The sequence below is a fragment of the Bactrocera neohumeralis genome, chromosome 5 (assembly GCF_024586455.1).
Source record: "Bactrocera neohumeralis isolate Rockhampton chromosome 5, APGP_CSIRO_Bneo_wtdbg2-racon-allhic-juicebox.fasta_v2, whole genome shotgun sequence".
Taxonomy (NCBI): Eukaryota; Metazoa; Arthropoda; class Insecta; order Diptera; family Tephritidae; genus Bactrocera; species Bactrocera neohumeralis.
The window spans coordinates 22,504,358-22,519,015 of NC_065922.1; the positions used below are offsets into that span (position 1 = coordinate 22,504,358).

Here is a 14,658-nt window from a genome sequence, read left to right on the forward strand (position 1 = left end):
CAACACTATTTGTAGACACTTTCAATGGTCTACACGGCATCGAGCACTCAATTTGAATCGAATTAAATTCAAATTAAGAAATTTTAAAAGATTTCGTTAATTTCACTCACATATTCACGCTCACTCTCTGTGAGTATATGCATAGCGCTCATGATCGGGCGCGGTAGTGGTTGAATCTCGGCGATCGCGTCGTCATTTATTTTGAGATCAAGCATATTTCACACAGTTATTTGAAAAATTCTGTGATTTTCGAATAAAAGCGTTGTAAACTGGAAAACGGCGACAGTTTGCCAACGGCTACGCAGCGCGAAATATTAAAAAATCTGCTAAGTGATAGCTCTCATGCTTGATTTAACGGTAGACGTGTGCAAAAATAAAAATTAAATAAGAAAACAACAAAAAACAAGACAAGTGAAACAAGTGCATTGACAAAGGATTATTTAATTTTGAAATTTAAAATAATTTTTACTGAAATAAAAAATTAAGTTTAATTGCAACTCTTTGCTTGTGTACACCCACTAACGATTTTGCGGATTCTCAGTTTAATAATTTTTTTTTAATAACACACGACAATTATGATTTGTCCGAAGCGCACCGCAGAGTTAATCACACTCCATTTGGCGCCCTTCAAGGACACCGATCCTGCTTGGGAGATAGGTGTTTCGAAAATAGCTGGACGCGGTATTTTCGCCACACGCGACATCAAACGTGGCGAAGTGATCTTTCGCGACAGTCCGCTGCTGATCGGTCCTTCTGCGCGCGCCGAGGATACACTCAACTCGTGTTCGAATTGCTTTAAAATGTTGCCGGATACGAAATTCATGTGTCGCCAGGGTTGTGGTTTGCCCATCTGCTCGCTGTGTGGCAAAAAGCAACAACACAAAGCCGATTGCACCCTCTTCAAATCGTGGAAACCTTGCGAACCGGATGTGGCCAACTCGCTGCTTATACGTTTGCTGTGCGTCGGACGTGCCATCAATCTGACCAAGGATCAACGTGATCTCATCTATTGTTTGCAAGCAAATTTGGACAATAATCATCGTACTGAAGTGCGTAATGCCGCTAAGGGTTTCAACGAATTTCCCACCGACAAAAAAGTGATCGAGATTATGAATCGTACCGTTGCGGTATTGCGTACGAATGGTTTCGATGAGACCGCCGATCGTTCTAATGATAATGCAGAGTTTCTTTATCGCGCTTTATTCCCATTATTCGCTGTCATGAATCACGATTGCATTCCCAATTCATATTACACGTTCGAGGAGAAGACCAGAAATATGGTGGTGCACGCTTCGGTGGATATACCGGAAGGCACTGAGATCACCACCACATATACGAAATTGTTTACGGGCAATCTTGCACGTCATTTGTTTTTGAAAATGAAGAAAGGTTTCACCTGCAAGTGTCCGCGTTGCTCCGATCCAACAGTAAGTGTGCTTGTGTGATAAAAATTGTAGAGAAAGTGCTCTGTGTTGTTGTGTTATTTGAAAGAAACTTAAATGCTTGAAAATGTGTTTCGTTATTGCCTACGCTGGGTAATTTAAAAATTTCTGAAAGTGTTTCTCTAAAAGATTTTTTTTGTTCAAAATTGTACCAAATGTGGCGAAATCAATAGTGAATAGGATTTTTAATTGATAAAAATTAATAAGTGTGACAATATTCGTGGAAGCTTTAGTACATTTTTTAGATGATGTTTCTCAAAATAGTTTTCTGTAGAATGGCTTTTAATTTTAATAATGTGGTCTTTTAGAAAATTTCTTCTTTAAATTTCTTTAACATAATTAATTTTAGCCAATCAGCTCCAATCAAATATATTGTAATTATATTTTGATTATATTTCGAATTTGATTACCCATACCGCCAAAAACTCGAGTTTAAAGTTGTGTGTTATTCTTAACTTTCCTCGTTTCGATGTTATAGAAACTCTGAGTTTACTGATGTCGGATTCCAAACAGTAGAAATAGTTTTCAAATAAATTGAAGTCTTGAGTCCATCACAAATCTGTTGACGTGATAGATTTCGCCTCAACTTACGCGCCGCAATTGAAGGTATTAGATCGAAGTCGCTTTCCCTTTACTTTTGCAAAAGTAAAATAGCCAAAAGTCTATATACCCTTCTTCTAAACAAATTCAAAGGAAAGAATGTTTGGAGTAGTAGAAATATATCTCCATATCAGATCCAGATATAGGACCTTTACAACTATGGCCCTTATTTCCATTAACCTCATGCCTAAATGAAATTGCTGTCACAGATGTTTTGGAGATTGGCCAAAGCTCGGCAAATTTAACCTGCTGCTTAATACAACAAGATAAAGAATTTTCTACTCGTTGCTATTTCAAATCTAATTTAACCCGAACTGACCAAAAAAAAAAATATATTTCAATACAAGTCTTTACTTTTACCTTTGAAATAAGCCCCTGAGTCAATACAAGCTTGCTGATTATTCTAATTTTCCACACACTTCTTATAAGCCTCGACTGGGATGTCCTTCAGCGCCTTAAAAGCCTTCAGCAATTTTTCTTTTTCTTCGATTTCGACTCATTTGTAGAGTGCCACTCGTTAGTTTATTAGACAGTTTCGGCGTCAGATTCCCAAGACCCGTCTTGTCATCAATAATGATGCGGCTACGTTGACGTCCTTTTTGCAAAATATTCAAGTTTTTTGATATGAGTCTAGTTGATCAATTTGAGATGCTGAGATCCGCTTCTATCTCTCTGTATCCAACACGACAATTTTCAAGAACTGTTTCTTTAACTTTTTGTTGTTATTAACAGCGGTAGATAGACGACTCGCTGGCACAAGTTTTGGATGACTTCACTGAAAGCTTTGTGGCACTCAAATATTTGATTTTGTGCTGAAGTAGAGTCCACAAAACACTTGTGCAACATTTTCATGGAAAGCAGAGAAGTTTTCTGTGGTATAAGAAACTGTTAAAGATAAAGTTAAAGCCCCCACAAAGCATCTTAAACCCATCGCAAATCTGCTGAGGTGATAGTTACGCCCGAATAGTTCTAGGTATTAGGTCCAATATGGTTTAATAATCAAGAATGAATTACTCAAATTATTCTTCTATCTCTTCTCCTACAAAACAACTTCGTCAGTAACTCACTGTATGAATATCTTTCTATGGGACAGTGTTTGCTGAGAATCCTTTTAATTGGTGGCACGCTTTCATTTTACCTCAGATCTCATGCGAATCACTTCAGGCTTAACTGACATTGCGATAGCAGATGTACTGGAGGTCGCTCAGCGTTCGCCAAATCAAACAGCAAAAGGCAAGAGGATAAAGTATAATAGACTGGGATCTAGCTCGGTGATAATGTGACAGAAGTGAGTTTGCTTTCGGGCTCATCGGCGAACCTCAGCGGTTGCAGCTGGCTCCTATATACTATACATAAGATTTAATAAAAAGCAGATACAGTTAATTAAGATACTAGGCATTCCTTAACTGAGCAGGCTGCCACTTTCAGCCTTGACCATGTCTGAGTTCTTAATGACTCTTTCTTGCCAATGGGCAAATATTTTATACTATTTAGTGGATTTGAATATTCAAAGATCCTACGCCGCCATTTACTTAAGAATTCACCTCAAATTCCAAAAAAATAATGAGAATTACTATTCGCAGTTCAAATCTTTTTTTCAAAAATTAATGACAACAATTTATTGAAATAGTCTACTAATTAACAACAAAAACGTAAATATATTCATAAATAAATCGCTAATCATGAAATATGTGACAAAAATAGCGCGCTAAGGCGCTCAGAAATAAATAAATTCGCTTAAATATTTTCAAAATATCTGCTACCTATATACATGTATTGCCTATTTCTGAAATTATAAACGCGTAACTTTTTCAATATTTGTTTTGAAATATTATTTTCCAAGGGGATGCTTCGAAAACGCCCTGCGATTAAGCCGTTGACTATAAAATAAATTTATTTAGATTTTTAGCAGTCACTTAGACTTTTAACGATTTAGGCGAAGGCATTTAAATAGGTATATATTTTGAATACAAAACGATTCGTTCTGTTCAAAAATGCCTAAAGTATTGTTGTAGCATTTAAATAAATTATTAGTGCGCCTTGGAGAGTCTGGATGCGTGCGAAAGTAAAAAGAAAAAAAATATTTATTAGAAAATATACATACTTATATACACAATGGCGATCCGATTAGTACGTGGGCCAGAAAATATATCGACAAAAATTGTAAATGATGATAAATTCTCCTCAAAGACTTCTTTTATCCCGACACACTTGACTCCATGCCGTGCTCCAACTTATTTACCTGCAAAGTAAGCCTTTTTGGCTACGATAATACGAAATTCAGGGTAAAATAACTCCCATAATTCGGCACGGCAGTAGGTCTGTGACGGTTTTGTCCTTCTCCAAGTAGTTTACGTAGATCATACCTTGTGGATCCCCCAATACGATCCTCAACATGTTTTTGACCGATAGGTTAGTCCTTATCGTAAACCGATTGAAGTCCCCTATTTTTACTGTCTCTTGGCCTTTGTTGTGAACCAGGGGATCACTCCGAACAATTGTTTGGAATAAATAAACATGGAACTCATGCTATGTCACGGTCTTACAATCTAAACGAGTTCGCTATTATTGCTTTGCCCTCGGGGTAGCCGTTTTCATGGCATTTTTTATCAAAAAATATCGTCAGACCATTTTATATCTCGTTAAACCAATTTTTGATGATAGTTAACAAAGAAGAAACGGCACCATAAAGGTTTTTAAGCACTTTGTGATTTTACTGTGCCATTTACTTTTAAAAAGCTGGAATCCAACCGTCTCAATCCCATTTGAAATACAAAACCTTAGAGTTAAGAACTTATCGGACTGATCTCGTAAGTATTTATTTTTTAAAAAACTCTATTTTATCAGGAAAATCACTTGGTCGGGTGCAAAATTTGAAGAAATCAACGCCAAAGAAGTTCGATCAAAATATGATTTTCTGAGGAAATTCCAATAAATAATAGCCACACACATAAATACTTGCCATACTATTTTTCTACGACTGCTTAGTGGAGGAAAATTGTTAGACTAGTATATTCTACAAATTTTCTTATTTATTTTCGTTTTTGCTTTCGCCTGCCTTGCGGCAATAAGGTGCTAATTTAATTAGCAATCATATTTTCTTATAAAAATAAACGCTCAGAACTTGAGCGAGCGGTACGTTAAATGTGTGTATGGTCGAAGTGAAAAGCAAAATTCAAATAGAAATAAAAAAATACCGAATGTACTTCTGAAAACAAAATATTTAATTGTGTGGAAAAGGCGGCCAAAACAAAAACACAATCGAGCAAGTGGCTGCTGTGGGGCGTCTTGTTGGACGTATACATGTCAAATTGACTGACGTGTTGTGCGATCACTTTCGACCTAATGTTGTTGTTCTTGAACTTGGAACACACGCAGGCAATCGGCGTTCGCTAAGTAGTACTAAGTGGCGGCTGCCCGGAAGATCTCTTTCATTATTTCGTTGGCAAATTCTGTGGAATTCCAGTGACGAGAGAATTGCTTTGAAATCTAAATAGGAAACATAAAACATTTGTTTATTTCGTTGTTTCTAGAATCATGAACAGTTTTCGGCTAATTACAAGAAGGCATATTTTCTAGTTCGTTAGAAGTACGTTAAGTGAAAGATAATTTATTGCGGAACTAATTGAGTGTAGTACTGATATAGCATAAATTTTTCATGTTTTTCTTTTGTTTCTATCCGAAATCATTTTGCTGAAATGTATAAGCAACTTAAAAATATCCAGTATTGTGGTTTCTTGTTTCTACATTGGTTTGGACTATCGGTAGCTAATAATGCATAAGTAACTGATTTTTATCTCACTTGCTATGTAAAAAACTAAACATTTTCCTCCTTAAATTTAATTTTTTCCTCCTTAAGTTTAAGGTTTTAAACGGTGTTTGTCATATGTATCCTGGATTTACCTTAATACTAACTAGATATCGTTTCGGTGTATTTGTACGTACTAACGCAGTTAAGTGCGAACCAGTTTTCTGGCCAATATCGAAAGTTTAAAATTGATCTCTTCTCAGCAGATAGGTTAATTTTAACTTTATAATGTTTATTGTATTATATTTATTTATTTGGAATATTCTCAAGACTGCCCCTCGCTCTATTCGTTAAATAAAATCAAGTCAAATGCCATTAATTTGAGATATCGGCAATTTAAGTTTGCACAAACGATATACTTGTACAGTTCCGTCATTTCATAACATTTGTAATATTCGATAAAATACTTTTAATCTTTGTAAAAAGATACCCTTCTGCAACCGCTAATTGGTGGTCAACTTGAAGCGCGTAACAGACCGTTAAGAAGCTTTAGCCTTACAGACTTAATATTAAAATATATTATTATTCTCCAGAGAGTATTTAAATTTAAATTTGTTGGACCTTTTGAGAATGCTCTGTTCGACGTTCGAGTTAGATTATATTTCGCGATCTTTTTATTTTTAAAAAGCATTGTATCCAATTTTAATTCTCTGACCGACTATTGAGTGCACCTAATTTAGAGGGATCTACAGCACACGGCAACCACAAACCCAATATCATATGATCTGATTAATCCGTACTGAAAAAAACAACAATTTTACATATTACAAATATTTACTATAGTCTTCAAAATATACCCTTCTGAGCCACATTCTCAAGCATCTCTACTATAGTTACTTTCAATGATTACTGTGATCCTTCAAATATTCGATGCTATTTCTGCATTATGATTTGTCCTTTGCTTTAAAATAGGACTCAGTTTCGGCAATCATCTTTTCATTTTACGAAAATTGCTTCCCATATTTTTGAGGTATGGGATCAGAAAATTATCGCTGTGGGTCAGATCTGAAGAATACGGTAGATGTGGAAGAATTTCGAAATTCATAGATTTTTGCCATCGCTTTTACTCATTTGTGACACGGACCATTGTCTGGGTGAGAAAGCACTACCTTTTCTTTAATTGTGGCCGCTTTTCGGCGATATCGTCCTTCAGACGGTCCAACAATGCTATGTAATAGACGCTGTTGATGGTCCTTTTAGTCAATAAAAATTACCATGCGCATCCCATAACACCCATCCTTAGGACCGGTTCATTGTGTTCAGTCCACTCGGATGACTAGCAGTCAGACTTCATAGTGAAATTTTGGAGCCTTGTTTCAAGCCTTGTCACATATCGATGCAAAAGTCTGTTTTATTAAGCTTGAACATCTTCAAACACTGCTAGGAATCATCAACTCGTCTTGATTTTGGTCTAAAGTGAGCTGGCGCGGCACCCACTGTGCACGTTGAACACATTCAGTTGATATCTTTAGAGTGCCTGCTATCATGAACAACTTCACTTTACAGTCATTCAAACTTATCTTGTGAGTTTTCTGACGTTTTCGTCGGTAACAGCTTCTTTGGGCGTCCATGTTTTTACAATAACAAAAGTGGCTTCACTCAAAATGTTGTCGAATTTATACACACGTCTTTTGAAGGTTAGGGCTAACTAAAAATCATATCACTTTAATTTTCTATCATCTAACTCTTCTAGCGCCCAGAGCTTTTCAATTGACCTTTTAGGAGAAAAAAATGTTTTATCAATATGATATTATGCATTATATGAAGGTTTCAGGAGGTGCTTGTCTGATCATTATTGCTTTTCTTTGATTTTGTATACATACGGTAAAAAGAAAACTAGATAGAATTTCGCGGTGTCAACACCATCTCCAAATATAATTTTTTTAATGAATTTTTAACTCAAGGTATTTTTACAATAAGAAAACTGTAGAAGTCAGGCTATGATTTTATCCTTCTAACTCTTACTGATTTTGAGTCTTGAATCGATTGAAGTGAACTTGAGATGCCTTAAGTATGGTATATTTTTTGGAATTTCGATTAAAGCCGACCTTTCCATTCCTATGTTATATACACAACTAAAACGCTGTTAAAGACAGATAAATTTCAAGTAACTTTTTAAATAAAATATAAGAATAATGATGCAATAGTGTTCTTTTAATTATTCTGCTCTCTTAAATTATTTTTAATTTTTTTGTATCGCTTCGCAGCATTTCTTTTTTTCACTTTGAAGAATAGACAGGAAGCTTTAAATAATATCGGATCAGAGGCGAAGGTTAAGTTATGTGCTTTGGTTGGCATAGGTTATATTAAAAATTCTTATAAATTGTTTTTGTTTATTATGGAAGCAATTATTTTTTAAATTTTTCTTCTATTTATGTATAGTTATGAGTTCAAATACAGATGGCAGAATATCCGTTCAAGAAAGAACAACATGAAAAATTGAAGAGGGGATATATGTATTATAGTATAAATATGAGTATATCTTCAGGCAGCAAAAGCCTAAGCAGACTAAGCATTAACTTTAATATTTATGGGTTATAGTAAAGCGGATGTATTTTTATAATTTTCTCTTGTGCTGAGGAAATGCAGATATATATATGTATACTTTGAAAATTTTACTAAAATAGAATTTATATTTCTATGTCAGATTTTCATTCTTGTTTCTTGGAAATAAATATTTCCCGAAGTTAAACAAAGCAGGCTGAACGCATTTTGCAATTTACGCTTGATATGAGTAACCTATTTGAGTGCGTGTGAGTTCTGTGCGTAGATTTTTACAGAAATTTTCACATTTTCTTCAAATAGTAATCATATCCTCAAACTCTCTTTTCACCTTCTCCTCAACAAAGGAAAAAGGCGCCTTCATTTCCGCACTCTACTGTCGCGATACGAACTGTACAGGTCTTGCCGTACCCGAGACCACCGGTCTGCCGCATCCCAACTGGAACTGCTTGGTTTGCAAACAAAAATCGACGCATGCGCAAATGATAAAGGCACAAGACTTCGCTTCAGGCGCGATTAGTTCGAAATTCAACTCGAAGTCACTCAAATCGGTGGTGCTGTATTTGAGAGACAAAAGCTCCGGCTTCATACCGGACAGCAATTATGTTGTAATCGATGCTAAATTGCAAGTAATAGCGCGTCTGTCGAAGAGTCGAGAGGATTGCGAGGATGAAGAGGCAGCGGCAAAGGCGAAATTCTGTGAGGATATACTGGAGATTATGGACAAGCTGGGGCTGGGTGATTGCGTGATGCGTAGCTATTTGGAGGCCGAGAAGGCGAAGGAGGTAAAGTAAGCGAGCGTTGAAAAAGCAAAGGAAGAAAATTTTATATTGATGGAGGAAGTATGTATATGTAAAAACTAACGGAAATCACAGCTACATATGTTTAAAATTAGCTGCAAAACATGTTTATATATAAGTTAATTTTGAAAAAAATTAAACAAAAACACAAAAGTGCTGTTAGCGTATTTATAAGATGTAAGAAAATGTTTATGTATTTTTTGTTAAAAAATTTAGTAGAAAATTTACTTTATGCTGCAAAGACACACTGACACTGAACTCTTAAGAAAACACTTTTTGTGCAACCAAATAACATTACAAAAACAACAAAAAAACGTACAATTAATTGTGCCTCGAATATTCATTGTAAATAGTGGTACGAGTACTTTGTATTGTGTATTATTTATGTGTATGAAAATAAAAGTACTTAAAACTATAAAAAAATGTTTGAATAATTTTCTTAGTAAAATATTTTTAAGATATAGTACACTTGCCTCTATACAAACGTTTCAAATTCTATAAATTTTTTATTGCCATTTAAATTTTTTTAAATTTTGTAATTTTTAATAACTATTTTTAATTTTTTAAATTTGATTATTAACTTTTTAAATTAATATTTTTTTACTTTTAAAAGTTGTACAGATTTTTTTAAATACTTTTAGTTTGAATTATTTTTAATTTTTAAATTTAATTATTAATCCTTTTAATTAATATTTTTTTAATTCTTCATATTGTATACGTAACGTTTAAATTTTTTATTACTATTTAAACTTAATTTTTAATTTTTTTAAATTTTATTATTAACATTTTAATTATCAAATCTTTGGAATATTTTAAATTGTATAAATTAAATACATATATACGTTTAAAATTCTATTAATTTTTATAACCATTTAAGTTTATTTTTTAATTATTTTAATTTTTAAAAATTAATTTGTATTTTTTTAATTTAATTATTAATTTCTTTCATTAGTAACACTTTGTTCCTAATCTTAAAATTGTATATATATATATAAACGTTTACAATTTCGTCAATTTTTTTACCGTTTTTTTTAAGATTTCTTCTTAAAAACTATTTTCAATTTTATTCTTAATTTTTTTTAATTAATAATTATTTTTAATTTCAAAAGTTATATATATCAACGTTTAAAGTTCTTTTAATTTTTTATTATCATTTAAATTTCTTAAATTTTAAATTTATTTTTTTTAATTTTATTATTATTTTTTTTTAATAATAATTATTTTATTTTTTAATATTTTATATGTATATAAATGGTAACTATTTTATTAATTTTTTGTTACCATTTAAATTATTTTTTTAACATTTTTAATTCTTAAAAATTAATTTTAAATTTTTTTAATTTGATTATTTATTTTTTTAATTTTTAAATTTTTTTTAATTTCATTATTAATTTTTTAATATTTTTTAAAATTTCTTTAATTACGTATTTTAAAATTTTCGTAAACACTTTTTTAGTAATTTTTAAAAATTCCATAAATATTTTATTTATGCGAAAAAGCCATTTTTAACAACTGTTGCAAAACATTTCAAACAATTTGTCTCCAAATATTTCGCATTCTTTTTGAAGTTCCTTTTCGTTCACTTTTCCCACATAAATTCCCGCTTAGCAACTAATCCTCCCCGATCAATTTTTAATCTCACATAATTTCCAAGTTATTCACCCATTTAGTCCAATGGCCTAGTCATTCTAGATGGCATAGCAGCAAATGCAATGTATATGCATGTATGTGAGTGCTTTTAATCCTTCTCGCAGAAGAATTCAAGCGTTACAGTTGTCACCATAATTAATGGGCAAAAGCAAATATGTGTATACCAACAAATGTATATATTTATATGTATGCAAGTATGCATGCCGGCCAATCTGTTTGTTTTGTTTCTGAAGGCGCGTGGGCGTATACGCGACATTTTACTAAGCATAATAATTTGTAGATAGATTAAGATGCTTCTCTGTGTCACGATTTTACTTTATAGGAAACAAAAAATTATGCTGTTATAATTAGCTCATTAATTCAATTTTTTTATAAGGCATACACTCTTTAAAGTATCAGCTTTCAAAGTAGCTCTGGTAAAAAAAGATCGCCCAAAAATTAAGCACCTTAATGCAGATGCCTCACTTCATCTATTTATGTTATAATTTAGGTATGTAGAACACAAACTATTTATATATTAATACAACTTTAAATTAGTTATATCACTATGTTTCTTTGCACGCTTTATTTTCAATTTCACTTAGGTTGTATAATATGTATGTATATAAGCTTCTGCATCTTTCAATTAAATTTTGAAATTATAGTAAATTTATTTTGTTGCCAAATAATTTTGAATATGAATACTTTTTGCGCTAAATTACAATGCTAAGCTAATTATGTGGCTAATATATGTTAAGTTACAACTTATTTACATTAATTATTTATTTGAATATTTTCTCAGTTTCGAAATGTGTGGCTATTACAAATGAGCTATTCAGCACTCAGCGTTGCATTATCTGCATTTATATGTCGTTTTCAAATTACATTTTTGTTTTGTCTGCTCGATTTTGTTTGTGTTTTACATTAATACTTTACTTGCCAAAATATTGTGCCCAATATTAATTAAGTAATTCAAATTTTAGATACATTAATCAAGGATATGACTTGCAAAAAATGTGCACGTGTCGTTCAGATCTTTGAAAAATCTAGCCTATTCTAAAAGTTGAATGCCTCTAACTCATAAATCAGCCAAAGACGTTTAATAACTATGCTCACCTATCATAGTTCAAAACAAAAGATCGGAAAGATCATAATTATTTCTTCTTCTTCTTTACTTGCGTAGAAACCGCTTACGCGGTTATAGCCGAGTTAACAACAGCGCACCAGTCGTTTCTTCTTTTCGCAAGGTTGTGCCAATTGAAGATTCCAAGCGAAGCCAGTCTTCCTCTTCCTCTGCTCATCGTTCCATCGCACGCAATATTCGCCGTGGCCAATACGCAAAGGACAATAAATCTTTCCTAGAACTTTTCTCTTGAAAACTCGCAACGTCGACTCATCAGATGTTGCCATCGTCCATGCCTCTGCACCATATAGCAGGACGGGAATAATAAGTGGCTTATAGAGTTTTGTTTTTGTCCGTCGAGAGAGAACTTTACTTCTCAATTACCTACTTAGTCCGAAGTAGCGTCTGTTGGCAAGAGTTATCCTGCGTTGGATTTCGAGGCTGACATTGTTGGTGGTGTTTACGCTGGTTCCCAAATATACGAAACTATCTACAACTTCAAAGTCAATATCATCGGCGTAGGCCAGCATCTGTTCACTCGTATAGAAGATTGTACTAGCAGAGTTCTGCAGCTCGAACTATTTTTTCCACCAGTAGATTGAAGAAGTCGCACGATAGTGAGTTGCCTTGTCTGAAAACTCGTTTTTATCAAACGTCTCGGCAAGGTCCTTCCAGATCCTGACGGATCTTTTGGTTTATACAGCTTATTTTTGTGGGAATACCAAATTCAGACGTCTCGACATAAAGGCGGCTTTTCGTGCTGTCAAAAGCAGCTTTGAAATCTATGTCGTTTCCCTCAAACTAATCCCCCTTGCCACCAATACGCTTATGCCCACGATTTTTTGCAATTCTCGAGACCGTGGCTCAAGACTCATCGAGACGCAGTTTTTCGTCGTTTCGTTTAGTGATTTTGGAACCAATCGAGGTTTCACTTTTCGTTGGCTCGTCCTGGACGTGAATAATTTGTACCAATCAAAAACACTTGCTCGCGACAAACAATTATCACCAAAGGCTTTTTCCAACATGCTGAACGTTTCGGCACCAGAAATTTGATTCCGCACACAACATTTAATGGAACTACTTTGTTTAATAATTTCACTCATCGTAAAAATCGCCTAATGCACTTTTTATATGTACTCCAGAAAAAGGAGCGTATACTGAACTATACTGACATTTGGTACAGATATCACTGACAGTCATATCATCCAAGAACTATTCTTTTCCCACAGTAGTAGAACTGTTCAACTGTATTAAATTCAAAGTTTGCCGATATGAATGAAATATGAATCCACCATTTTACTTCGAAATTCAACCGATAGTCATTTGATCTGATAGAGTTATAGCGGTTATATTTTTTGAATGTGCATTGATTGATGAAGGCTAACTATCTCGATAAGGGAAAACCACCATCATTTATTACATTTAGTATTATTGACCATTTTAAGAATGAATTCTTAGATCTCAACATTAAGCTCGCTGGAAAGAAAATTGGCAACAATGTAAAGTTGACCGCCGACGCGGGGGTATAGCTTCAAGTCTTTATTGAAACTGATGAAAACCCGCTCCTTTTGGAGAAGAATAATGCACTTTTTCATAAAGAGATCTCACCTTGACACAAATGAAGGGAAACGATCGGAAAATTATCCGGATTGCTTCGAAGTTCACCATGATCTGATTACCTGATTTACATTAACTTTTTCTGTCCTCAGAGCTCAAAATTAATCTAATTAATTAGAGTTAGTCGCCGAGACTGAAATATATTTCGGAATGGAGAGATAACGGCCATATTTAAAGAAAAAGAAAGCGCTGTTTCATCAAAACCTTGTCAAAATAAATGTAAGTGATCGAAAATTTGTTTGAATTGAGCTCCGGATTGCTTCCAAGCTCACCATAATCCCTGGATCTAGTACACAGCGACTTGTTTGCTCCCAACAGCAACATGCGGGCAACAGTGTAAAAATATTCGCAGAAACTGGAGATTATTTTGAAGTAGAGGACAAAAGACTTTAAAAAAATGGGTATCGAGAAATTAAAATATCGCTGTAATCAGTGTATTGTCTCAGCATCAGCTTTGTTAAATAATAAACCGGAAACTTGAGGAAGAAATTTTTTTAAGAAAGGGCGCAACTGGCTTACAATTACAATTTTCGCTCGACTGTCATCTATGTATATAACATATTAATGCTCTTCTTCTTGTATTAACTATAGGTAGGAATTTACTCACTATCTCAATAGGCTAAAGTGTTTATAATTTAGTGATAAGGAAACTATATAATTTTGGCATTAACTGTTTAATTCATTGTTTTTAAAAATTATAAATTAATGCTATAGATTATGTATAATGATTCCTAAACCTTATACACTGTTTACCAGTTTTGCGTGATTTTTTTGTGTTCTATTGAACTCATAGCTCATTTTTCCCTTTATGTTCTCAGTTTTTGTGCACAATTATTATTTTTCCATGTTCTTGTCTTAACGCCAATTTGTCGTACCGAAAGTGTGCTGACAATATGCCGTGTTATTTGCTAAACAAACATGACAGCAAAAACAAAGAAATAGCGACATATAACACATGTGTCCATTCATATCCATTTGCCAAACGCTCTCTCACAGCTTTTACAAAGATTTTGTTAAATTTTTTCTGTTTATTTTCAAAATAATATTACTTTTTCAGTAGCCGACCGCCACCGCGACATCTGCTCCCAGCCTGCCAGCGGTTTAGTCCATTTGCGCGCCAAATAATTAAACAAATTT

At 33.6% G+C, this 14,658-nt stretch overlaps 1 protein-coding gene and 1 long non-coding RNA gene across 2 annotated transcripts in view; one reads left to right on the forward strand and one right to left on the reverse strand.

Moving 5' to 3' along the window:
- Positions 1-247: 247 nt before the first annotated feature.
- LOC126758134 (SET domain-containing protein SmydA-8) lies at positions 248-9,575 on the forward strand. Its single transcript, XM_050472205.1, has 2 exons — positions 248-1,427; positions 8,700-9,575. The coding sequence occupies exons 1-2, from the start codon at positions 576-578 to the stop codon at positions 9,144-9,146; spliced, it is 1,299 nt and encodes a 432-aa protein (XP_050328162.1). The 5' UTR covers positions 248-575; the 3' UTR covers positions 9,147-9,575.
- The window catches only part of LOC126758135 (uncharacterized), a 32,212-nt gene continuing 22,610 nt past the window's right edge, over positions 5,057-14,658 (reverse strand). Inside the window, exon 2 of the long non-coding RNA XR_007666824.1 lies at positions 5,057-5,531. This is a non-coding gene — a long non-coding RNA (uncharacterized LOC126758135). The remainder of the gene's footprint in view (positions 5,532-14,658) is intronic.

Excerpts from the sequence above, each read along its gene's own strand:
- LOC126758134 (XM_050472205.1), top strand. The coding sequence starts at position 576 with ATGATTTGTCCGAAGCGCACCGCAGAGTTAATCACACTCCATTTGGCG. Across the intron at positions 1,428-8,699 it reads CGCGTTGCTCCGATCCAACA|GAAAAAGGCGCCTTCATTTC; the intron begins GTAAGTGTGCTT and ends TCCTCAACAAAG.